The 25,921-nt window shown below is 49.6% G+C and overlaps 1 protein-coding gene across 1 annotated transcript in view; it reads left to right on the forward strand.

Moving 5' to 3' along the window:
• Nucleotides 1–25,921, forward strand: part of CEP112 (centrosomal protein 112) — a 733,320-nt gene that overhangs the window by 228,871 nt on the left and 478,528 nt on the right. Inside the window, exon 14 of the mRNA XM_063960841.1 lies at nucleotides 21,337–21,491. Coding sequence (XP_063816911.1) covers nucleotides 21,337–21,491 — 155 coding nt within the window. The remainder of the gene's footprint in view (nucleotides 1–21,336; nucleotides 21,492–25,921) is intronic.

Consider the following 25,921-nt stretch of genomic DNA (forward strand, 5'->3'; position numbering starts at 1 on the left):
CCCCGGCTTCTACTAAATCCACCGCATGACGCTGGGGCTCCACTGAGGGAGTCCGCGCCGGTGGGGGCACGTCTTCGACTCTTCAGCCACGTCTGCGTTCAATCAGACGTGGATCCTTGGGCGATGGAAATTGTATCCCAAGGATACAAGCTGGAATTCGAAGAGGTGCCTCCACGCCGATTTTTCAAATCGGCTTTGCCAGCTTCTCCCCCAGAGAGGGAGATAGTTTTAGCTGCAATTCAAAAGCTGTATCAACAGCAAGTGATTGTCAAGGTTCCCCTAGTTCAACAGGGGAAGGGGTACTATTCAACCCTGTTTGTGGTTCCGAAACCGGATGGCTCAGTCAGGCCCATTCTAAATCTAAAATCCCTAAACCTGTACTTGAAAAAGTTCAAATTCAAGATGAAATCGCTCCAGGCGGTTATCTCCAGCCTGGAAGGGGGGATTTTATGGTGTCACTAGACATAAAGGATGCATACCTTCATGTCCCCATATATCCCCCTCATCAGGCGTACCTGAGATTCGCTGTACAGGACTGTCATTACCAGTTTCAGACGTTGCCGTTTGGGCTTTCCACGGCCCCAAGGATTTTCACCAAGGTAATGGCGGAAATGATGGTGCTCCTGCGCAGGCAGGGAGTCACAATTATCCCGTACTTGGACGATCTCCTCATAAAAGCGAGATCGAGAGATCAGTTGCTGAAAAGCGTGTCGCTCTCCCTGAGAGTGCTGCAGCAACATGGCTGGATTCTAAATCTACCAAAGTCACAGTTGGTTCCAACAACTCGGCTATCTTTCTTAGGCATAATTCTGGACACGGAAAAAAAAAGAGTGTTTTTCTCCCGATGGAAAAAGCCCAGGAACTCCAGAACATGGTCAGAGACCTGTTAAAACCGAAAAGAGTGTCAGTCCATCAATGCACTCGAGTACTGGGAAAAATGGTGGCGACCTACGAGGCCATCCCCTTCGGCAGGTTTCATGCGAGGACAATTCAGTGGGACCTTCTGGACAAGTGGTCATCAGAAAATAAGCCTGTCCCCCAGGGCCAGGGTGTCTCTCCTGTGGTGGCTGCAGAGTGCTCACCTAGAGGGTCACAGGTTCGGCATTCAAGACTTGGTTCTGGTGACCACGGACGCGAGCCTCCGAGGATGGGGAGCAGTCACACAAGGAAGACATTTTCAGGGAACATGGTCAAGCCTGGAGGCTTGTCTACACATCAACATCCTGGAATTAAGGGCCAAATACAACGGCCTATGACAAGCGGAGAATCTTCTTCGCGACCTACCGGTTCTGATTCAATCAGACAACGTCACAGCCGTGGCTCATGTAAACCGCCAAGGCGGGACAAGGAGCAGAGTGGCAATGGCGGAAGCCACAAGGATTCTGCGCTGGGCGTTAAATCACGTAAGCGCTCTGTCAGCAGTCTTCATTCCGGGAGTGGACAACTAGGAAGCAGACTTCCTCAGCAGACATGATCTCCATCCAGGAGAGTGGGAACTTCATCAAGAAGTTTTTGCAGAGATAACAAGTCTGTGGGGAATTCCACAAATAGACATGATGGCGTCACGCCTCAACAAGAAGCTTCGGAGGTATTGTGCCAGGTCAAGGGACCCTCAGGCAGTAGCGGTTGATGCCCTGGTGACACCATGGGTGTTTCAGTCGGTCTATGTATTCCCTCCTCTTACTCTCATCTCCAAAATATTGAGAATCATACGAAGAAAAAGAGTGCAGACAATACTCATTGTTCCAGATTGGCCTCGAAGGGCCTGGTATTCAGATCTCCAGGAGATGCTCACAAAAAATCCATGTCCTCTTCCTCTCAGGGAGGACTTGTTGCAGCAGGGGCGCTGCGTGTTCCAAGACTTACCGCGGTTACGTTTGACAGCATGGCGGTTGAACACCGAATCCTAGCTGGGAAAGGTATTCCGGAGGAAGTCATCCCTACTCTGATAAGGGCTAGGTAGGAGGTGACGGCGAAACATTATCACCGTATCTGGAGGAAGTATGTTTCTTGGTGTGAAGCCAAGAATGCTCCATTTTCTACAGACAGGAGTGGATATGGGCCTGAAGTTAGGCTCCATTAAGGTACAGATTTCGGCCCTATCTATATTCTTTCAGAAGGAATTCGCTTCTCTCCCAGAAGTCCAGACTTTTGTAAAGGGAGTGCTGCACATCCAGCCTCCTTTTGTGCCCCCAGTGGCACCATGGGACCTTAACGTGGTGTTACAGTTCCTAAAGTCACACTGGTTTGAACCTCTTCAAACAGTTGAGTTGAAATTTTTCACTTGGAAAGTGGTTATGTTGTTAGCCTTGGCATCTGCGAGGCGGGTGTCCGAATTGGCGGCTTTGTCTCACAAAAGCCCCTATCTGATTTTCCATGTGGATAGAGCAGAGTTGAGGACTCGTCCTCAATTTCTGCCTAAGGTGGTTTCATCGTTTCATATGAACCAACCTATTGTGGTGCCTGTGGCTACGGAGGACTTGGAAGATTCCAAGTCTCTTGATGTAGTCAGGGCCTTAAAAGTTTATGTAGCCGGGACGGCTCGGGTTAGGAAAACAGAGGCACTGTTTGTCCTGTATGCAGCCAACAAGGTTGGCGCCCCTGCTTCTAAGCAGACTATTGCCCGCTGGATCTGTAACACGATTCAGCAGGCTCATTCTACGGCTGGATTGCCGGTACCAGATTCGGTAAAGACCCATTCCACAAGGAAGGTGGGCTCTTCTTGGGCGGCTGCCCGAGGCGTCTCGGCATTACAGTTGTGCCGAGCAGCTACTTGGTCGGGTTCAAACATTTTTGCAAAATTCTACAAGTTTGATACCCTGGCTGATGAGGACCTCATGTTTGCTCAATCGGTGCTGCAGAGTCATCCGCACTCTCCCGCCCGGTCTGGAGCTTTGGTATAATCCCCATGGTCCTTACGGAGTCACCAGCATCCTCTAGGACGTACCGGTAAATCTTTTTCTCCTAGTCCGTAGAGGATGCTGGGCGCCCGTCCCAGTGCAGACATATTTCTGCAAGACTTGTATATAGTTGTTGCTTACATAAGGGTTATGTTACAGTTAAGTTCAGTCGTTGGCTGATGCTATTTTGTTCATACTGTTAACTGATTGCGTATATTCCATGTTATACGGTGTGGATGGTGTGGGCTGGTATGAATCTTGCCCTTAGATTAACAAAAATCCTTTCCTCGTACTGTCTGTCTCCTCTGGGCACAGTTTCTCTAACTGAGGTCTGGAGGAGGGGCATAGAGGGAGAAGCCAGTGCACACCCATTCTAAAGTCTTTAGAGTGCCCATGTCTCCTGCAGAGCCCGTCTATACCCCATGGTCCTTACGGAGTCCCCAGCATCCTCTACGGACTAGGATAAAAATATTTACTGGTAGGTTTAAAATCTTATTATTAGCTGTAGTCATAGTGCAAGTGTATATTTCTGTGGTAGAGAATTTAGGGGTAGATGTAAGAAACAGGGATATGGGGGAGAAGTGATATCAGCGCATGTTATGTGCACTGATACCGCTTCTCCCCCATGTACAGTGGCGGTGTGCACTAAATGACAGAGGCGCTATGTGTCTGTATCGGTGCTACTATCTAAAAGATAGCAATGTATGAACAGTCAGTTGCACTGAACGTTCCAACACCTGCAGCTGTTTATTTTGACAGCTGCAGTTGTCGTTGCCCATACACCACAGCCAGGGATGGCGCTTATGTTAACACATCTTGGCGCTAGTGCTTACCACTTTGCCTTGGTAAAGAGGCAAAGTGAGAAGAGTGATACCGGCATGATATGTGCCACTATCATACCTTTACCCTTTAATCTGTTTCCTCCGTTTGGGAAGGTACTGAGGTGAATGATTCAGTGTTTGGAAAGCGACACACAATATGGTTGCAATAAATAATCTGAAAAGCAATGCTGTGTTTGGTTCAGACTGTGCAGTTAAAGGCTGTTAACTCTTGATTATGGGCACAAACCGAATTAATTAGATGCAAGTGGCTGGATGTAAATTTGGCAACAAATAGAATGTGCACATCACAGATGAATGTAGAAATTGCTGGTCTTGCCATTTACAGATGTTGTACCTTATTATAATCCCTCTTGTATATTTACGTTTTCCAGTCCTATTGTGCCACCTCTCCTGCCCGTACTTATATCAATTATGTGATGTAGCAATGCCTGTCACGATCTAATCTTCCTATAGTAATCTAATATCCCTATAGTAACAGGTGCAGCGGAACAGCATGTGGATTTTAATAAAGAGCTGTTAAACGGGACACGTCTGTTGCCGAGGTAGCCAGGAAACACTTGGCACCTCTGCCTATGGTCTGTTTGTAAAGGAGGAATATGTTCTTTAAAAGAAATTACAGGCCAGCAGCCCAGCAATCCAGTTCCTTGGTTAATGAATGCAACATTGAGAAATTAGCATTCATACTGTGTCATTGGCAACGGCAAACAGAAGCAAAACTGGACACACACTGTCAACGGGATTGAATTTAGGAACCATCAGAGGCAGACAGGGCTTGCTGAGCAGCTCCTGATTTAATAATTAAACAAGGTAGAGTTCAAGGCATGGATGGAGATGAAAGCACAGCCTGTCACTGGAAATTACTTTCTGTCTTCTGTTGTTGTTTCAGACAATCCACCCCCTTCTCCTCCTGAAGCTGCTGCTGTGCTGTTTATATTGAGCACGGCAGACAAGGATTTGTCTTTCAGGTTCGCGTGTTGACAATAACTTTATTTTTATTCTCTGTGCGAGCCGTTATCTCTTCAGCGACTAGGAATCGTGTACTTCCAGATAGCTGTGATAATGCTTTTGCCTCAATGTATCTGCTGGCCTCACAAAGGAAGCACACAGCAGACAGATAGGAATGCCACAGGGGGGCTCTATGAAGATCACAGAGCTAAACAGCAATTACAAATCAGGTCCCCGAAAAAGCATTATTCCACAGTGCAGAGCATATACGCAGCGCAGAACTAGTGCTAATCATTCTATCCTAATATTTGTGGTCACACGATGCATTTTGCATTTTACTCTTCTGCCACTCATTAGAATGCTCAAGAATTAATATCTTTAATGATGTTTTTAAATAGTCCAGCGAAATATTATAAAATGCTTTTTTCTCAGTTGACTGTGTCAGTCTTGCAACTCTAGAAACATATCGTCTCTTTTTGACAACATTTGAATAAAGAGAAATGTAATCCTTTGCAAACTAAAGGGGGGTACTCACGGAGCGATATTCTAAGCAATCTGACTAGATTGCTTAGAATTTGAGCATTATCGCTCCGTGTGTAGCCCCCTCAGCGATAGCGATGCGCAGCCCCGCGCATCGCTATCGCTGCTGCTAGGTCTAGCGGGTCGCTCACTTCACCCGCTGGGTGAAGTGAGCGGCCTCTCCCCCCCCCCCCCATCTCTCCCCGCACGCTCAGCACACATCGCCCTGTGCTGAGCGCCGGGAGAGATGTGTGCTGAGCGGTTCGCTCAGCACTCATCTCTCCCGCATCGGCCCGTCTATATGGGCCTTAAGTGTACGGCTTTCACATCTGCCACCCTCCATACAGTGCGCTTCATCAGTAACTGTTGGAGGGCCTGATTCAGAGTTGTATGCAAACCCGATGGTTGGTGATTGGTGCATGTACAGGGTCTGTACTGCGTATGCACCTATCTGTGACTGTGAGATCACTCGCAGTGCCCCCTAAGCTGCAGCATGTTTGACATTCTATGGCCGTTTAGAAATGGGGCTCCACTGGGCAGCGCTCCCGAAAACAGGGCCGTGTCAAGCTCATTTTCATGAGATTGTGTCTGTGTGTTCCAATGCAATTTATTGGCCCCCGGAAGCCTGAACAAACCAGCTAACCCGAGGGATCCTCAGTTGGTCAATGTTGACGCAAGTGATCTGATGCTGCGTCTTCAGACACAGCACCGGACCAGAGAAGATGGGAAGGAGGCTTCTATTTACACAACACACCCCCTGTGGCATTAGCAGAATTTAGCAGTATTGGCTGCAACAACCGCCGCAGTCTACTGCTTAGTATACTATGTTGAATCAGGCCCTAAACCAGCTGCCTTTTTACACCTTTCCATCAAAGTTTTTGTAGCCTGGAATACTTGGGGATTTAACCAGAGTTGGTCACAATTTAAGGTGTAATTAATGCTCAGAAAAGCTATGTTATTTACGCCTATATTTTTAACTAGATTCGCTATTGGGCATCAGTAAAACTCTACCTTTCCAATAGTAGCAGAATGAGTTGGTCACACATTAGGACACTGCCACTGGTGATAACACTTGCACACTGGATTGTCTTTAAATGTGTGAGGATAAAAGTTATTTTTCTCATCACCAGCATTTCTCTAGTATCCATAAGGGATATTGGGGACAGATTAGTACGATGGGGTATAGACAGGTCCAAAGGAGCCAGTGCACTTTATATTTCTTCAACTGGGTGTGCTGGCTCCACCCCTCTGTGCCTCCTCCTTCAGGTCAGTTTAGAAAAAAATACCCTCAGGAGAGGATGCACACTCTGCTAGCTCCAGAGTTTTTCTTCAAATTCTTTAAACTTTTATTTATTTCGGTATGCTGTTTGGGCAACAGCATACCTGTGCCATGGGAGTTAGGGGATAGGGGGCGATCACCGGCCTCTTGAGGTGCAGAGCCACTTCCCCGCTGCAGGACCACCGTCCTGAGGGCCTGTTTGTTCAGCTGGGCATGTCGCCTTGGCTGTCGCATCCGCAGCATGCCGCACACCCCTAACGCTGCCTGAAGGTGATCATCGTGGTGACTACACACCGGGTACCCCGCTAGGGGGGTTCCCTGGTTCACTGTGCGGCAGAAGCGCGGGTGAGGCGTATGGGTCCCTCCTGGGGGGGACCCGCTGTAGACCCTGCGTGAAACTTGCTAAATATTCTTGTACCAAGCATTTACGTGAGGCTACAAACACATAGGGAGACATGGCCAGTATAAATATTACACAATAGCTCCGGGCGCCATTATGGGGGGCGAACTACATCAGAGTGGGCTCAGCGGCATTTTGGCGCCTTCCTCTGCATAAGCAGCAGCCTCATAGAGCTCCTCCATAACGGTCACATGCTGGATCACTGGTACCGGGTGTAGAGGGGGAGATCCGCTATATTGTGCACAAATATCATTCCTCTGAGGGAATTTTCATAAGACAGTCTCACTGTTGGTTATGTATATGTAAAACGCTGACAGCCTCACTAGGGCAATGCAGCGTTGGGTGCGCTGGTGTCTTCTCTCCTGTGTCTCCTCTCAGGGTGTGTTGTATGTGTATTGTACCTGTTTTCTTCTTCGCAATGGAAAACAGAAGTTATGCAGTGTATGTAATGCTAGATTCTCCCCTATCTCATCTGGCTCCATATCATGTGAGCAGTGTAGTCAGTCATCACAAAATGCTGATAACGATGTGGGGGAGAGTCAAGAGCCCTCCTGGCTTGGGGCTTAAAAAAACTATGATGTCTGATATGTCATCTCAAATCACTGCAAATGCCAATAAAACTCAGGAACTGCAACAATACCTGCACCACTGTCAGATACTGATGATGATATACAGGATGATGTGGATCCCATAAGTGGGGATGCCCAGAGGCGTAACTAGGGTTTTCGGAGCCCAGGGCAAGATGGAAAATGGCGCCCCCCCCAAAAAAAAGAAAGAAAACATACAAAAAGAAGCATGTGCGCGCAGCGAAATAATGGGCGTGGCCACACTCCAGAAGGGGTGTGGCCACTGAAAATGGCTCACAGTGCCAGTTACATTGCCCCACAGTGCCAGTTACATTGCCCCACAGTGCCAGATACATTGCCCCACAGTGCCGGATACATTGCCCCACAGTGCCGGATACATGCCCCACTCAGTGCCAGTTACATTGCCCCACAGTGCCAGTTACATTGCCCCACAGTGCCAAATACATTGCCCCACAGTGCCAGATACATGCCCCACTCGGTGCCAGTTACATTGCCCCACAGTGCCAGTTACATTGCCCCACAGTGCCAGTTACATTGCCCCACAGTTCCGGATACATGCCCCACAGTGCCAGATACATTGCCCCACAGTGCCAGATACATGCCCCACTCAGTGCCAGATACATGCCCCACTCAGTGCCAGATACATGCCCCACAGTGCCAGTTACATTGCCCCACAGTGCCGGATACATGCCCCACAGTGCCAGTTTCATGCCCCACAGTGCCAGTTACATGCCCCACAGTGCCAGATACATTGCCCCACAGTGCCAGTTACATGCCCCACAGTGCCAGTTACATGCCCCACGGTGCCAGTTACATGCCCCACAGTGCCAGATACATTGCCCCACAGTGCCAGTTACATGCCCCACAGTGCCAGTTACATGCCCCACAGTGCCAGTTACATTGCCCCACAGTGCCAGATACATTGCCCCACAGTGCCAGTTACATGCCCCACAGTGCCAGTTACATTGCCCCACAGTGCCAGTTACATTGCCCCACAGTGCCAGTTACATTGCCCCACAGTGCCAGTTACATGCCCCACAGTGCCAGATACATGCCCCACAGTGCCAGGCCCCACTTGGTGCCAGATACATGCCCTACTGTGCCGCTGGACCCCCCCCCCCCCGTCACTTACCGGCCGGCGGCCGCTTGTTGCTATGTGAGGGGAGGAGAGCGCAGCGCCTCTCCTTCCCCTCGCCGCTCCAGGTCTCCGGCGGCTGTCTGGCGCCGGTTCGCTAGCCAGTCAGAGCTCGCGGACCGGCAGCCAATCAGGAGCCGGTCCGCAAGCTCTGATTGGCTAACGCCGGAGACCGGACACAGCAGCGCTGCTGGCAGCGGCGGTGAGGGGAGGGAGAGACGCTGCGCTCTCCTCCCCTCACATTTAGGGTTGACGGGGGCGAGTGGGGCATGATGCCCTGGACGCCGGCGGCGCCCCCCTCTCCTGGGCCAGCCAAGGTGCCCAGGGCACGTGCCCCACTCGCCCTACCCTAGATACGCCTCTGGGGATGCCACACCTACACAGGGTATTGAACCCCTCATATTGGCTATTCGGGATGTGTTAAAGCTCCCCCTGGAGGATGCAAATAATCAGCAGTCATTTTTCCTCCCACAAGACAAAATGACACTCACATTTACTGACTCTAAGGAATTGGATGATTTATTTAAAATAGCCTGGAAAACTCCAGATAAAAAATATCAGGTGTCCAAGCGGTTTTTGCATACCTTCCCCATTGCACCTAAAGGCAGACAAATCTGGGAAGAATCTCCTGCAGTAGACTTCTCAGTCTCTAAAAAGGTGGTACTTCCTGCTTCGGGCTCCTTTATGGTAAAAGACCCGGCAGATAGGAAAATTGAGACCACTCTGAAATCTATCTACACTGCTGTAGGTGTAGCTCAGATTGCTGGATGACACATGCAATTCATTCCTGGGCAAATCAAATTCAGGAAGGTATCTCGGGTGATATGACCTTAGTTACTACTGTAACTTTCCTAAAACACATTCAGGACACGGCAAGAGTCCTCTGTGACTCCCTTAAAGAGATTGGCAATATTAATGCTATGACCACGGCTATGGCTGTGTCTGCGCGCAGAGCCATATAGTTGTGTCAGTGGATTGCTGATGCTGACTCCAAGCGTAATGTGGAATCTCTTCACAGGTGAATGGTTTTTTGGAGGTGAATTGGATGCATGGATTTCCAAAGCTACTGCAGGGAAATCCACGTTTCTCCCTTCGGGGTAGGGAGGCCAATCCCGGGATCGGGATCCCGGGATTCTGGCCCAAAAATACAGTGATTTGAATCCTGGGATTGGGAGCCTTCAATCCCGGGATTCACGGGATTTTATTGAGCATGCGCACTTTTGCCGGGCAGCGCTGAGCACTATAGCACAGCGCTGCCCGGCTGTACGGCCCGGGTGGCAGCAGGGTATTAAAGCTGAAGCGCACAGTATTAATACATAGACTGACCGCGCTGCCGGCATTTCAGATGTAGCACCGGCCGCCAGCCAATCAGAGCAGGCGGACCGGCAGCCAGTCAGGGAAGCGGCCGCAGCAGCGGCTCCTGATTGGCTACCGGACTGCCCGTTCTGACTGGCTGGCGGCTAGCGCTACATTTGAAATGCCGCCGGTGTGGTCAGTCAGTGTGTGTTCATGCCGCCCACGGCCCAGCTAATAGTAAGTTTTGCAGCGCTTCTCCGAGTCCCCACATCCTCCCTCCCGTGCTGCTCCCTACATCTTCCCTGCTATCTACACTCACCCTCCCGTGCTGCTCCCAACACCTTCCCTGCTATCTACACTAACCCTCCCGCGCTGCTCCCTACATGCTACCTACACCCACCCTCCCTTGCTGTTCCTACAACCTTCTTCTCTGCCTTCCACTCTCCCTGCTCCCTACACGGATCCCTACCGGAATCCCGGGATTCCTGGGATTGAGCATTTTTCAATCCCTGGATTAAAAAAATGCCCCGGGATTGGCCACCCTACTTCGGGGGCTCTGCCTGCTAGACGTACCTACCTGGGACCGTCTACTCAGTCCTTTCAGTCCTCCAGATTTCGATCTAGGGCCAGGGGGGCCTCCAACGCAGCTAGAAGCTCCAGAGGAAAACCTGAGAAACCAGCCGCTGCCGGATTTCAGGACCAGAGCACCAGTTCTGCTTCCGCAAAGACTTCAGCATGACGGTGCCCCCCCCCCCCCCCCCCACCGAGGGGATCTCGTGGTGGGATCTCGGTTACGTCACTACAGCCACATCTAGGACGGTTCCTGCCAAGATGCTTGGGTAAGGGACCTTATCTCAGGGTTACAAACTGGAGTTCGACGGTGCTCCTCCCCAACGATTTTTCAAATCGGGTTTACCAGCTTTGGAAAATATGCGTGGTACGCTACTACTGGCCATAAACAAGCTCGTCCAGTCCCAGGTCATTGTTCCAGTACCAACAACAACAACAAGGACAGGGTTACTACTCCAGTCTGTTCGTAGTTCAAACCAGACGGGTCTGTGAGACCCATTCTGAATCTGAAGTCCTTGAATCCTTACCTGAAGGTTTTCAAATTCAAGATGGAATCTTTGAGACCAGTGATCGCAGGCCTGGACCAACAGGAATTCCTAGTGTCTCTGGATATCAAGGACACTTACCTCCATATCCCAATTTGGCCTCCTCATCAGGCCTATCTGCGGTTCGCCCTACTGAACGATCACTACCAGTCTCAGGCATTACCCTGCGGCCTGTCTACAGCTCCGAGGATGTTCACAAAGGTGATTGCGGAAATGATGTTTCAGCTCAGGGTCCTGGGGGTCAACGTAATTTCATTCCTGGACATTCTCCTGATAAAAGCGAGTTCCAGGGAGCTTCTATTGCGCCATATAGATTGCACTATTCAACTTCTGTCTCACCACGGGTGGATCCTCCAATCTGCAGAAGTCCCACCTGGAACCATCTCAGCAGCTCCTCTTTCTGGGGATGCTCCTGGATATTTTAGCACAGAAAGTGTTCCCCTCAGAGGAAAAAGTGAGAACACTTCAAGAAATGGTTCGCATGGTGCTCTGACCTACTCGAGTATCCATTCATCTTTGCATAAAATTGTTTGGAATGATGATCGCCTCGTACGAGGCAATACAGATCGGAATGTTTTGTGCCAAACCGTTCCAATTGGATATCCTGAACAAGTGGTCCAGCTCCCATCTTCAGATGCACGGGATGATTTGGCTGTCACCCCAGGCCAGGATTTCACTCCTGTGGTGGCTACAGTCTTCCAACCTGCAGGAAGGTTGACGCTTTGGGATTCAGGATTGGATCCTCATCACGACGGATGCGAGTCTGGGAGGATGGGGAGCTGTCACCCAGGGGGCGCAGTTCCAGGGCAGGTGGTCTGCCCAAGAGACCCTCCTTCCGATCAACATCCTGGAACTTCGGGCCATCTACAATGCTCTGATTCAGGCCTCCCCTCGACTCAGGGATTGGACGATCCAGGTTCAGTCGGACAACGCCACGGCTGTGGCGTACATCACTCAACAAGGAGGGACAAAAAGCAGAGCCTGCAGGCGAGAAGTGTCAGGAATACTCTTCTGGGCGGAAAGAAATGCAAGAGCACTGTCCGCAATCTTCATTCCAGGGGTGGACAACGGGGAATTGGACTTCCTCAGTCGCCACACTCTCCACCCAGGGGAGTGGGGACTACTCCCTCAGGTGTTTCAACAGATCATCGACAGGTGGGACTGCCCACAGATCGATATGATGGCCTCTCGCCTCGACAAGAAGCTTCGTTGCTGTTGCTCGCGAACCACAGACCCTCAGGCGAGTGCAGTGTTTGCGCTGACAACGCCTTGGCCTTACCAGCTGGTCTATCTATTTCCTCCGATTCCGTTGATCCCCAGGGTACTCAAAAGGATCAGGCATCAAGGAGTGCAGGCAATCTTGATTGCCCCGGATTGGCCCCGAAGAGCGTGGTACGCGGCTCTTCTGGACATGTCTGTAGAGGACCATTGGCCTCTGCAGCTACGAAGAGATCTTCTTCAGCAAGGACCGTTAGTCTACCCGGACTTACGATGGCTTCGTTTGACGTCATGGAAGTTGAGCGGAATATCCTAGCTCCCAAAGGGCTTTCCAAAAAGGTAATTGCCACTATGGTGAAAAGCCAGAAAACCTGTGATGTAAAAACACTATCATCATATCTGGCGGAGTTCAGACCTTCTTGCAAGGGGTGTTTCACATACAACCTCCATTTGTGCCGCCTACGGCACCTTGGGATTTGGATGTGGTGTTACGCTTTCTACAGTCCTCCTGGTTTGAACCTCTGGTGACGGTAGAAGACAAGTACCTCACGTGGAAGATGGTGATGTTACTGGCCCTGGCTTCTGCTAGACGTGTCTCAGAATTAGGGCCTTATTGTGTAAAAGTCCCTACTTGGTCTTTTACGAGAACAGAGCGGAGCTCAGGACAAGACAGCAGTTCCTGCCGAAGGTAGTCTCCGCGTTTCACTTGAATCAACCTATTGTGATTCCGTCCAGTTCTGGCACTTCTGCCCCTCCGGAGACATTGGATGCAGTGCGAGCCTTAAAAATCTATGTCAAGAGGACGGCTCAGATCAGAAAGACGGATTCCTTGTTCGTGCTCTATGATGCTCAAAAGAAGGGTTGCCCCGCTTCAAAGCAGTCTATTGCTCGTTGGATTCGGCTTACTATCCAACAGGCCTGTGTGTCGGCAGCCTTACCTGTTCCACAGTCTCTGAAGGCCGACTCTACGAGATCAGTGGGGTCTTCCTAGGTGGCTGCCCGTGGAATCTCGGCCCTCCAACTGTGCCGAGCGGCTACCTGGTCGGGGAAGAACACCTTTGTGAAGTTCTACAAATTTGATACCCTGGCCAAAGAGGATATCCAGTTCTCTGTTAGGTGTTACCTGTTCAGCTGTTGCTGTTTATTTTGCCAGCCGTTGCTGGCCCGGTTATGTTTTGGTATGCTGGTGTGTAAATCTCACACTTATTGTTGTTATGTTCCTTCTCTCAAGTATGTCATTCTCCTTCGGGCACTGTTTTACCTATAACTGACCTTTAGGAGGAGGCATAGAGGGGAGGAGCCAGCACACCCAGTTGAAGAAATTTAAAGTGCACTGGCTCCTTTGGACCCGTCTATACCCCATCGTACTAATCTGTCCCTTATGGACTACGAGAAAAGAATTTACCGGTAGGTATTTAAAATCTTATTTTTACATCTTGACAAATAAATAATTGCATCCTATCATTTAAGCATTTCTGTTTGCTCTTCTAATTAATAGGAGACATCTAGTGCTGTGAAATAGATACTGTACATCAGGGGTGGCCAGACTTTTGGAGTTGGTGATCTACTTTGAAAGCTGAAAAGCTTTCATGATCTACTTAGGTGGGACAAAAGTATGCACCACATACGCATGCCCAAAAAGGGGGCAAAGCAAAACAAAAAGGGGGTGTGACCTCCTCACTGCACAGGGTGAAGGGACTGTCTCACCCGAAATCACAAATTGTCTCCCCACAAGTAAAAACCTCAGACACATTGGCCTCCACACAGTAGTAAAAACACACTGACACCCACACAGTAGTAAAAACACTCTGACCCCCACACAGGAGTAAAAATACATTGGCCCCAACACAGGAGTAAAATTACATTGGCCCACACACAGGAGTAAAAACTTTGCCTCCCACACAGTAGTAAAAACAAATTGGCCCACACACAGTAGTAAAAATTCATTGCCCCTACACAGTAGTAAAATTTCCCCATACTAGTAAAAAAATAATTGTCTCTCACAAAAAAATCTATATTTATTTGTCTCAGACCCCGCTCCTCCTCCCTCCCCCTACCCCATATAACACTTCAATAACTCCGCCAAACACTACCTACCGAGCAGGAAGCCATGCGGAACAGAAGCTCCCTATGACAGCGTGCCATGACAGGCAGGCAAGGCAGTCGAAGGAAGAGAAGCAACGACAGTAGGCTCCTCACAGCTTGCGGGTGACATCATGACATCACCGGCGTGCCGCATTACTGGGAGCTGGTTAAGTTTAGTAAAGTTGGTCGCGATCTACTGGCGGGTGTTCCGCGATCTACCTTTTGGCCACCCCTGCTGTACATGCTGTGATAGGCTGTTTGAAAGAAAAAGCACACCTACATGTTTAGTTGTGTTCTATTAGCGTTGGGGAGCATATGATGCGTCTGACAATCTGTGTGTAGACATGGAACAGGTAGACTTTTACCAAGGTAGGACACCAGAACAGTCACAACTATAGTATATTTTATATGTGACAACTACCACATTGCAGATAGTGAAGTTTTTGTAATTATAGTAGGACCCCATTTCCGTTATCAGCTTTGCTATTCACTGAGGTAATTGTATTCTGGAGTATTAGGGAAAATCCGACAGTATCATTCGGGAGATTGAAATCACGACACTGCCTAATAAAGTAAGGTACCTCTGATCCCTAATCCCCTAACCCACCTTTCCCACAGCCTAATCCTAACCCCACCACCCCTGCAGCCTAATCCTAACCCTTTCTGGTGGTGCCTAATTTTAACACCCCCCCCCCTTTCTTCATCTTAAACATAAACCTTCCCCGCAACCTAACCCTACCCAGGGGTGCTTAACCCTAACCCCCCTCCCCCAATAATCGTGATGATGCGCCCAATAAGTTTATTGCAAACAAATGAAATCACATAATTGTAGCTGTTCATATGAATATCAGTTCAACCAAAAAAGTCTGCCTCCACTATGTGTGTAACCAGTGCTCTTTATGCAGTGCAGCTCAACAAAGATGTAATAGCACCACAATTATCAAACATAATGAAAGCGAATATGGGCGGTGTTGCACTGCAGGTGGGGCAGATGAAACGTGCAGAGAGATTTAGATTTGGGTGGGTTATATTATTTCTGTGCAGGGTAAATACTGGCTGCTTTATTTTTACACTGCAATTTAGATTTCAGTTTGCACACACCCCACCCAAATCTAACTCTCTCTGCACATGTTACATCTGCCGCACCTGCAGTGCAACATGGTTTTGCCCCAGTTGTGTTCTTTATTTCTCTAACGTCCTAGTGGATGCTGGGGACTCCGTAAGGACCATGGGGAATAGCGGGCTCCGCAGGAGACTGGGCACTCTAAAGAAAGATTTAGTACTATCTGGTGTGCACTGGCTCCTCCCTCTATGCCCCTCCTCCAGACCTCAGTTAGAATCTGTGCCCGGACAGAGCTGGGTGCTTTTAGTGAGCTCTCCTGAGCTTGCTAATAAGAAAGTATTTTAGTTAGGTTTTTTTTTTATTTTCAGAGTGCTTCTGCTGGCAACAGACTCTCTGCTACGTGGGACTGAGGGGAGAGAAGCAAACCTACTAACTGCGGCTAGGTTGCGCTTCTTAGGCTACTGGACACCATTAGCTCCAGAGGGATCGAACACAGGACCTGACCTTGTCGTCCGTTCCCGGAGCCGCGCCGCCGTCCCCCTCGCAGAGCCAGAAGACAGAAGCCGGCAGAAACGGAGAAGACATCGAAATCGGTGGCAGAAGACTCCTGTCTTCACATGAGGTAGCGCACAGCACTGCAGCTGTGCGCCATTGCGCCCACACTAACCCACACACTCCGGTCACTGTAGGGTGCAGGGCGCAGGGGGGGCGCCCTGGGCAGCAATTGATACCTCCTGGCGAAAGCTGCATATAGACAGTGGGACACTGTTATATGTATGAGCCCCCGCCATTATTTAAAAAAAAAAAAATCGCGGGACAGAAGCCCGCCGCTGAGGGGGCGGGGCCTTCTTCCTCAGCACTCACCAGCGCCATTTTCCTTCCACAGCTCCGCTGAGAGGAAGCTCCCCAGGCTCTCCCCTGCAGAATCACGGTAGAGGGGTAAAAAAGAGAGGGGGGTCACATAAATTTAGGCGCATTAATAATATTACAGCAGCTACTGGGTAAACACTAAGTTACTGTGTAATCCCTGGGTTATATAGCGCTGGGGTGTGTGCTGGCATACTTTCTCTCTGTCGCTCCAAAAGGCCTTGTGGGGGTCCTGTCCTCATTTAGAGCTTCCCCTGTGTGTGTGGTGTGTCGGTACGTGTGTGTCGACATGTTTGACGAAGAGGGCTATGTGGAGGCAGAGCAAGTGCAGTTGACTGATGTGTCGCCGCCGACTGTGCCGACACCTGATTGGATGGATATGTGGAAGGAATTAAATGATAATGTAAACTCCTTACATAAAAGGTTGGATAAAGCTGATACCTCGGGCCAGTCAGGGTCTCAACCCATGCCTGATCCTACAGCGCAGAGGCCCTCAGGGTCTCAAAAGCGCCCACTATCCAAAATGGTTGACACAGATGTCGACACGGATTCTGACTCCAGTGTCGACGACGATGATGCAAAATTGCAACCAAAAATGACAAAAGCTATACGTTACATGATTATAGCGATGAAGGATGTTTTACACATATCAGAGGTAAACCCTGTCCCTGACAAGAGGGTTTATATGTATGGGGAGAAAAAGCAAGAGGTGACTTTTCCCCCTTCACATGAGTTAAATGAGTTATGTGAAAGAGCGTGGGATTCCCCAGATAAGAAAGTCCTGATTTCCAAAAGGTTGCTTATGGCGTACCCTTTCCCGCCAGAGGACAGGGTGCGCTGGGAATCCTACCCTAGGGTAGATAAAGCTCTCACACGCTTATCTAAGAAGGTGGCCCTGCCGTCGCAGGATACGGCCACCCTAAAGGATCCTGCAGATAGAAAGCAGGAAAGTATCCTGAAGTCTGTTTATACACATTCAGGGACTCTACTGAGGCCGGCAATTGCGTCGGCGTGGATGTGTAGTGCTGTAGCAGCGTGGACAGATAATCTGTCTGAGGAAATGGATACGTTGGACAGGGATACCATTATGCTGACCCTGGGGCATATAAAAGACACTGTCCTATATATGAGGGATGCCCAGAGGGACATTTGCCTACTGGGCTCTAGAATTAATGCAATGTCAATTTCTGCCAGGAGGGTCCTGTGGACTCGGCAGTGGACAGGTGATGCAGACTCCAAAAAACACATGGAGGTGTTACCTTACAAGGGTGAGGAATTGTTTGGGGACGGTCTCTCGGATCTGGTTTCCACAGCTATGGCTGGGAAGTCAAACTTTTTGCCATATATTCCCTCACAACCTAAGAAAGCACCGTATTACCAAATGCAGTCCTTTCGCGCACAAAGAAGCAAGAAGGTCAGAGGTGCTTCCTTTCTTGCTAGAGGCAGGGGTAGAGGAAAAAAGCTGCACCTTACAGCTAGTTCCCAAGAACAGAAGTCCTCCCCGGCTTCCACTAAATCCACCGCATGACGCTGGGGCTCCACGGGTGGAGCCAGGAGCGGTGGGGGCGCGTCTCCGACATTTCAGCCACCAGTGGGTTCGCTCACGGGTGGATCCCTGGGCTATACAGATTGTGTCTCAGGGATACAAGCTGGAATTCGAGGTGATGCCCCCTCAACGTTACCTAAAATCGGCCCTGCCAGCTTCCCCCACAGAAAGGGAAGTAGTGGTAGCGGCAATTCACAAGCTATTTCTCCAGCAGGTGGTGGTAAAGGTTCCCCTTCTTCAACAGGGAAAGGGATACTATTCCACAATGTTTGTGGTACCGAAACCGGACGTTTCGGTCAGACCTATATTAAATTTAAAGTCCCTGAACATTTATCTGAAAAGATTCAAGTTCAAAATGGAATCGCTCAGAGCGGTCATTGCAAGCCTGGAAGAGGGGGATTTTATGGTGTCTCTGGACATCAAGGATGCTTACTTGCATGTCCCCATTTATCCGCCCCATCAGGAGTACCTCAGATTTGTGGTACAGGACTGTCATTACCAATTCCAGACGTTGCCGTTTGGGCTCTCCACGGCACCGAGAATATTTACCAAGGTAATGACAGAAATGATGGTGATCCTGAGAAAGCAAGGAGTCACAGTTATCCCATACTTGGACGATCTCCTCATAAAGGCGAGGTCGAGGGAGCAGTTGCAGATCAGCGTAGCGCACTCTCAGGAAGTGTTGCAACAGCATGGCTGGATTCTGAATATCCCAAAGTCGCAGCTGATTCCTACGACGCGTCTGCCCTTTCTGGGCATGATTCTGGACACAGACCAGAAGAAGGTGTTTCTCCCGACGGAGAAGGCTCAAGAGCTTGTGACTCTAGTCAGAGACCTCTTAAAACCGAAACAGGTGTCGGTGCATCACTGCACGCGAGTCCTGGGAAAGATGGTGGCATCATACGAGGCCATTCCCTTCGGCAGGTTCCATGCGAGGATCTTTCAATGGGATCTGTTGGACAAATGGTCCGGATCGCATCTTCAGATGCATCGGCTGATCACCCTGTCCCCGAGGGCCAGGGTGTCTCTTCTGTGGTGGCTACAGAGTGCTCACCTTCTCGAGGGCCGCAGGTTCGGCATACAGGACTGGGTCCTGGTGACCACGGATGCGAGCCTCCGAGGGTGGGGGGCAGTCACTCAAGGAAGAAACTTCCAAGGGTTGTGGTCAAGTCAGGAGGCTTGTCTGCACATAAATATCCTGGAACTAAGGGCCATATTCAACGTCCTGAGTCAAGCGGAGCCCCTGCTTCGCAATCAACCGGTGCTGATTCAGTCAGACAACATCACCGCGGTGGCTCATGTAAACCGCCAGGGCGGCACAAGAAGCAGAGTCGCGATGGCGGAAGCCACTAGGATTCTTCGGTGGGCGGAGAATCACGTACAAGCACTGTCAGCAGTGTTCATCCCGGGGGTGGACAACTGGGAAGCAGACTTCCTCAGCAGGCACGACCTTCACCCGGGAGAGTGGGGACTTCATCACGAAGTTCTTTCATTCAGATTACAAATCGATGGGAACTGCCACAGGTACACATGATGGCGTCCCGTCTCAACAAAAAGCTACAACGGTATTGCGCCAGGTCAAGAGACCCTCGGGCGATAGCTGTGGACGCCCTGGTAACACTGTGGGTGTTCCAATCGGTCTATGTGTTTCCTCCTCTTCCTCTCATACCCAAGGTGCTGAGAATCGTAAGAAGAAAAGGAGTGAGAACAATACTCATTGTTCCAGATTGGCCACGAAGGCCTTGGTACCCGGAACTGCAAGAAATGCTCACAGAGGACCCATGGCCTCTGCCTCTCAGACTGGACCTGTTGCAACAGGGGCCCTGCCTGTTCCAAGACTTACCGTGGCTGCGTTTGACGGCATGGCGGTTGAACGCCGGATCCTAGCGGAAAAAGGCATTCCGGAAGAAGTTATTCCTACGCTGATAAAGGCTAGGAAGGACGTGACAGCAAAGCATTATCACCGCATATGGCGAAAATATGTTGCTTGGTGTGAGGCCAGGAAGGCCCCTACAGAGGAGTTCCAACTGGGCAGATTTCTGCACTTTCTACAGTCTGGAGTGACTATGGGCTTGAAGTTGGGATCCATAAAGGTCCAGATTTCGGCCCTATCCATTTTCTTACAAAAGGAATTGGCGTCTCTTCCTGAAGTTCAGACGTTTGTTAAGGGAGTGCTGCATATTCAGCCTCCTTTTGTGCCACCAGTGGCACCTTGGGATCTCAACGTGGTGTTGGGTTTCCTTAAATCCCACTGGTTTGAACCACTTAAGACCGTGGAGCTAAAGTATCTCACGTGGAAGGTGGTCATGCTATTGGCCTTAGCTTCGGCTAGGCGTGTGTCAGAATTGGCGGCTTTGTCATGCAAAAGCCCTTATCTGGTTTTTCATATGGACAGGGCAGAATTGCGGACTCATCCCCAATTTCTGCCAAAGGTGGTGTCATCTTTTCATTTGAACCAACCTATTGTAGTGCCTGCGGCTACTCGTGACTTGGAGGATTCCAGGTTACTAGATGTAGTCAGGGCTTTGAAGATTTATGTAGCCAGAACGGCTGGAGTCAGGAAAACTGACTCGCTGTTTATCCTATATGCCCCCAACAAGTTGGGGGCTCCTGCTTCAAAGCAAACCGTTGCCCGCTGGATCTGTAACACGATTCAGCAGGCTCATTCTGCGGCTGGATTGCCGCATCCAAAATCAGTGAAAGCCCATTCCACAAGGAAGGTGGGCTCTACTTGGGCGGCTGCCCGAGGGGTCTCGGCTTTACAGCTTTGCCGAGCTGCTACTTGGTCGGGTTCAAACACCTTTGCAAAATTCTACAAGTTTGATACCCTGGCTGAGGAGGACCTTGAGTTTGCCCATTCGGTGCTGCAGAGTCATCCGCACTATCCCGCCCGTTTGGGAGCTTTGGTATAATCCCCATGGTCCTTACGGAGTCCCCAGCATCCACTAGGACGTTAGAGAAAATAAGATTTTACTCACCGGTAAATCTATTTCTCATAGTCCGTAGTGGATGCTGGGCGCCCGTCCCTAGTGTGGACTTTCTGCAATACGTGTACATAGTTATTGCTTAATAATGGGTTATGTTATGTTATGTTGGCATCCATTGTTGATGCCCTGTTGTTGTTCATACTGTTGACTGGATAAGTGTATCACAAGTTATACGGTGTGATTGGTGTGGCTGGTATGAGTCTTACCCGGGATTCCAAAATCCTTTCCTTATAATGTCTGCTCTTCCGAGCACAGTTTCCTTAACTGAGGTCTGGAGGAGGGGCATAGAGGGAGGAGCCAGTGCACACCAGATAGTACTAAATCTTTCTTTAGAGTGCCCAGTCTCCTGCGGAGCCCGCTATTCCCCATGGTCCTTATGGAGTCCCCAGCATCCACTACAGACTATGAGAAATAGATTTACCGGTGAGTAAAATCTTATTTTTGCTGTGCTAACAAACATGAATCAGGCCCTATAGACATTTATTTCTCACTGGCGATGTTTTGCTTGGACTATTTGGTGAGTGACATGCATCATGCTGTTCTGTCCTACAGGCGCAAACTGTGAAGGAGCTGGAAGGCCGTGTTCAGCAACTGACTGTGGAGGCAGAAAGCAGCAATCTACAGCGTCAGAAGTTATCTCAGGAGAAGACCGAAGTGGAGGCATCCTACCATGCAGCTTGCAATGATCTACAGCAATTAAATTCCAGGTGTGTAAAATGGATCTGTAGGGAGAGACAGTGCTGCAATCCACCAGGTTTAACGTCCAATTGATGACAAAATTAAAAGTTTGTGCACTAAAGTATCTATGTAGGAAAAAGCTCCATCATGAACATGTTCACCCAGGAGCGAGCATGTGTTATAGCCTGTTGTCTATGCACTATTTCTCTTTCAACTGGGACATTGACCTCTAGAACGCTACACAGCAGAAGAGGAGAGGTATGAGGTACGGAAGAAGCTGGCCCAATAGTGCCCCATGTAATAAAGCATGGTCTTTATGGGCTGCACCCCTCCTATTCTATCTTTTTCCACACTTCACAGCAGGAGTGATTTGGGGTAAAGAGGAAGTCAGTGCAGGTGTGATCATGTACTATAGCTCTCTCTCTGCACTAGGTTCTCTCCTACACCCAAGGATGATTATTTAACGCAGCTGATTCACTATGCCCTGTGCTATCATAGAAACATAGGGGGTATCCTGTTAGCCCCATTCATTTATTTTCAGACGGAAAAAAAGAGTATGTTTTCCATGATTTTATCTCCATGGTGCGTATCGGGCTACCCTATTAAATTCTGTTTCTTTCGTCAAAAAACAAAATAAATACCGTTTGCGGGTGATAACACATGGGATCCGTGTTATGTTATCACGGTTCTGTACGGCTGCTTCTCAGGGATTATGCTTCACGTGCCTGAGGCACACGAAGCATTATCCCCGAGAAGTGGAGGCATCAGGGCTAATAGGATAGCACCCGGTGAATCTGTTTGCAGTGGTAAATTGCCACTGCTAATAGTATATCCCCCATAGAGGGCAATTCCAGCAGTAATGGAATCACCTTTTCTCTGACGTCCTAGTGGATGCTGGGACTCCGTAAGGACCATGGGGATATAGCGGCTCCGCAGGAGACAGGGCACAAAATAAAAGCTTAAGGATCAGGTGGTGTGCACTGGCTCCTCCCCCTATGACCCTCCTCCAAGCCTCAGTTAGATTTTTGTGCCCGGCCGAGAAGGGTGCAATCTAGGTGGCTCTCCTGAGCTGCTTAGAATAAAAGTTTAGTTAGGTTTTTTTATTTTCAGTGAGTCCTGCTGGCAACAGGCTCACTGCATCGTGGGACTAAGGGGAGAAGAAACGGACTCACCTGAGTGCAGAGTGGATCGGGTTTCTTAGGCTACTGGACACTAGCTCCAGAGGGACGATCACAGGTTCAGCCTGGATGGGTCACCGGAGCCGCGCCGCCGTCCCCCTTACAGAGCCAGAAGAGACGAAGAGGTCCGGTGAAATCGGCGGCAGAAGACATCCTGTCTTCAGACTAAGGTAGCGCACAGCACAGCAGCTGTGCGCCATTGCTCTCAGCACACTTCACACTCCGGTCACTGAGGGTGCAGGGCGCTGGGGGGGGAGCGCCCTGAGACGCAATATAACAGAATACCTTAGGTGGCAAAACAGAATACATCACATATAGCTCCTGGGCTATATGGATGTATTTTAATCCCCTGCCATTTTACACAAAAAAGCGGGAGATAAGGACGTCGTGAAGGGGCGGAGCCTATCTCCTCAGCACACAAGCGCCATTTTCCCTCACAGCTCCGCTGGAAGGACGGCTCCCTGACTCTCCCCTGCAGTCCTGCTTCAGAATCAGGGTAAAAAAGAGAAGGGGGGGCATTGTTGGCAGCAAATAACAATAATTAACAGCAGCTATAAGGGAATAACACTTATATAAGGTTATCCCTGTATATATATATATAGCGCTGGGTGTGTGCTGGCAGACTCTCCCTCTGTCTCTCCAAAGGGCTAAGTGGGGTCCTGTCCTCTATCAGAGCATTCCCGGTGTGTGTGTGCTGTGTGTCGGTACGCGTGTGTCGACATGTATGAGGAGGAAAATTATGTGGAGGCGGAGCAGTTGCCTGCGTTGGTGATGTCACCCCCTAGGGAGTCGACACCTGACTGGATGATTGTATTTAAACAATTAAGTGATAATGTCAGCAATTTGCAAAAAACTGTTGACGACATGAGACAGCCGGCAAATCAGTTAGTGCCTGTCCAGGCGTCTCAGACACCGTCAGGGGCGCTAAAACGCCCGTTACCTCAGTGGGTTGACACAGACCCTGACACAGATACTGAGTCTAGTGTCGACGGTGACGAGACAAACGTAATGTCCAGTAGGGCCACACGTTACATGATCACGGCAATGAAAGAGGCATTGAACCTTTCTGACACTACAAGTTCCACAAAGAAGGGTATTATGTGGGGTGAGAAAAAACTACCAATATTTTTTCCTGAGTCAGAGGAAATAAATGAGGTGTGTGAAAAAGCGTGGGTTTCTCCCGATAAAAAACAGCTAATTTCTAAAAAATTATTAGCATTATATCCTTTCCCGCCAGAGGTTAGGGCGCGTTGGGAAACACCCCCTAGGGTAGATAAGGCGCTCACACGTTTATCTAAACAAGTAGCGTTACCGTCTCCTGATACGGCTACCCTCAAAGAACCAGCTGATAGAAGGCTGGAAAATATCCTAAAAAGTATATACACATAATACTGGTGTTATACTGCGACCAGCAATCGCCTCAGCCTGGATGTGCAGTGCTGGAGTCGCATGGTCGGATTCCCTGACTGAGAATATTGATACCCTGGATAGGGACAATATTTTGTTAACTATAGAACATTTAAAGGATGCATTATTATATATGCGTGATGCACAGAGGGATATTTGCACCCTGGCATCAAGAGTAAGTGCTATGTCCATCTCTGCCAGAAGAGCGTTGTGGACGCGACAGTGGTCAGGGGATGCGGATTCCAAACGGCACATGGAAGTATTGCCGTATAAAGGGGAGGAGTTATTTGGGGCTGGTCTATCGGACCTGGTGGCCACGGCAACGGCTGGAAAATCCACCTTTTTACCCCAGGTCACTCCACATCAGCAGAAAAAGACACCGTCTTTTCAATCTCAGTCCTTTCGTTCCCATAAGTACAAGCGAGCAAAAGGCCACTCCTTTCTGCCCCGGGGCAGAGGAAGAGGAAAAAGACTGCACCATGCAGCCGCTTCCCAAGAGCAGAAGCCCTCCCCTGCTTCTGCCAAGTCTTCAGCATGACGCTGGGGCTTTACAAGCAGACTCAGATATGGTGGGGGCCCGTCTCAAAAATTTCAACGCGCAGTGGGCTCACTCGCAAGTGGATCCCTGGATTCTACAGGTAGTATCGCAGGGGTACAAACTGGAATTCGAGGCGTTTCCCCCTCATCGTTTCCTGAAGTCTGCTTTACCAAAGTCTCCCTCCGACAGGGAGGCAGTTCTAGAAGCCATTCACAAGCTGTATTCCCAGCAGGTGATAATCAAGGTACCCCTCCTGCAACAAGGAAAGGGGTATTATTCCACGCTGTTTGTGGTACCGAAGCCGGACGGCTCGGTGAGACCAATTTTAAATCTGAAATCCTTGAACACTTACATAAAAAGGTTCAAATTCAAGATGGAGTCACTCAGAGCAGTGATAGCGAACCTGGAAGAAGGGGACTATATGGTGTCTCTGGACATCAAAGATGCTTATCTCCACGTCCCGATATACCCTTCTCACCAAGGGTACCTCAGGTTTGTAGTACAAAACTGTCATTATCAGTTTCAGACGCTGCCGTTTGGATTGTCCACGGCACCTCGGGTCTTTACCAAGGTAATGGCCGAAATGATGATTCTTCTACGAAGAAAAGGCATTTCAATTATCCCTTACTTGGACGATCTCCTGATAAGGGCAAGATCCAGGGAACAGTTAGAAGTCGGAGTAGCACTATCTCAGGTAGTGTTACGTCAGCACGGGTGGATTCTAAATATTCCAAAATCGCAGCTGATTCCAACGACACGTCTACTGTTCCTAGGAATGATTCTGGACACAGTCCAGAAGAAGGTGTTTCTCCCGGAGGAGAAGGCCAGGGAGTTATCCGAGCTAGTCAGGAACCTCCTAAAACCAGGACAGGTCTCAGTGCATCAGTGCACGAGGGTCCTGGGGAAAATGGTGGCTTCTTACGAAGCGATTCCATTCGGAAGATTCCATGCAAGAACATTTCAGTGGGATCTACTGGACAAATGGTCCGGATCGCATCTGCAGATGCATCAGCGGATAACCCTGTCGCCAAGGACAAGGGTGTCTCTCCTGTGGTGGCTGCAGAGTGCTCATCTACTAGAGGGCCGCAGATTTGGCATTCAGGATTGGATCCTGGTAACCACGGATGCCAGCCTGAGAGGCTGGGGAGCAGTCACACAGGGAAGGAATTTCCAGGGCCTGTGGTCAAGCTTGGAAACGTCTCTTCATATAAACATTCTGGAACTAAGGGCCATTTACAATGCCCTAAGTCAAGCAAAACCTCTGCTTCTGGGTCAGGCGGTGTTGATCCAATCGGACAACATCACGTCAGCCGCCCACGTAAACAGACAGGGCGGC

This window comes from Pseudophryne corroboree, chromosome 3 (genome assembly GCF_028390025.1).
Source record: "Pseudophryne corroboree isolate aPseCor3 chromosome 3, aPseCor3.hap2, whole genome shotgun sequence".
Lineage (NCBI taxonomy): Eukaryota > Metazoa > Chordata > Amphibia > Anura > Myobatrachidae > Pseudophryne > Pseudophryne corroboree.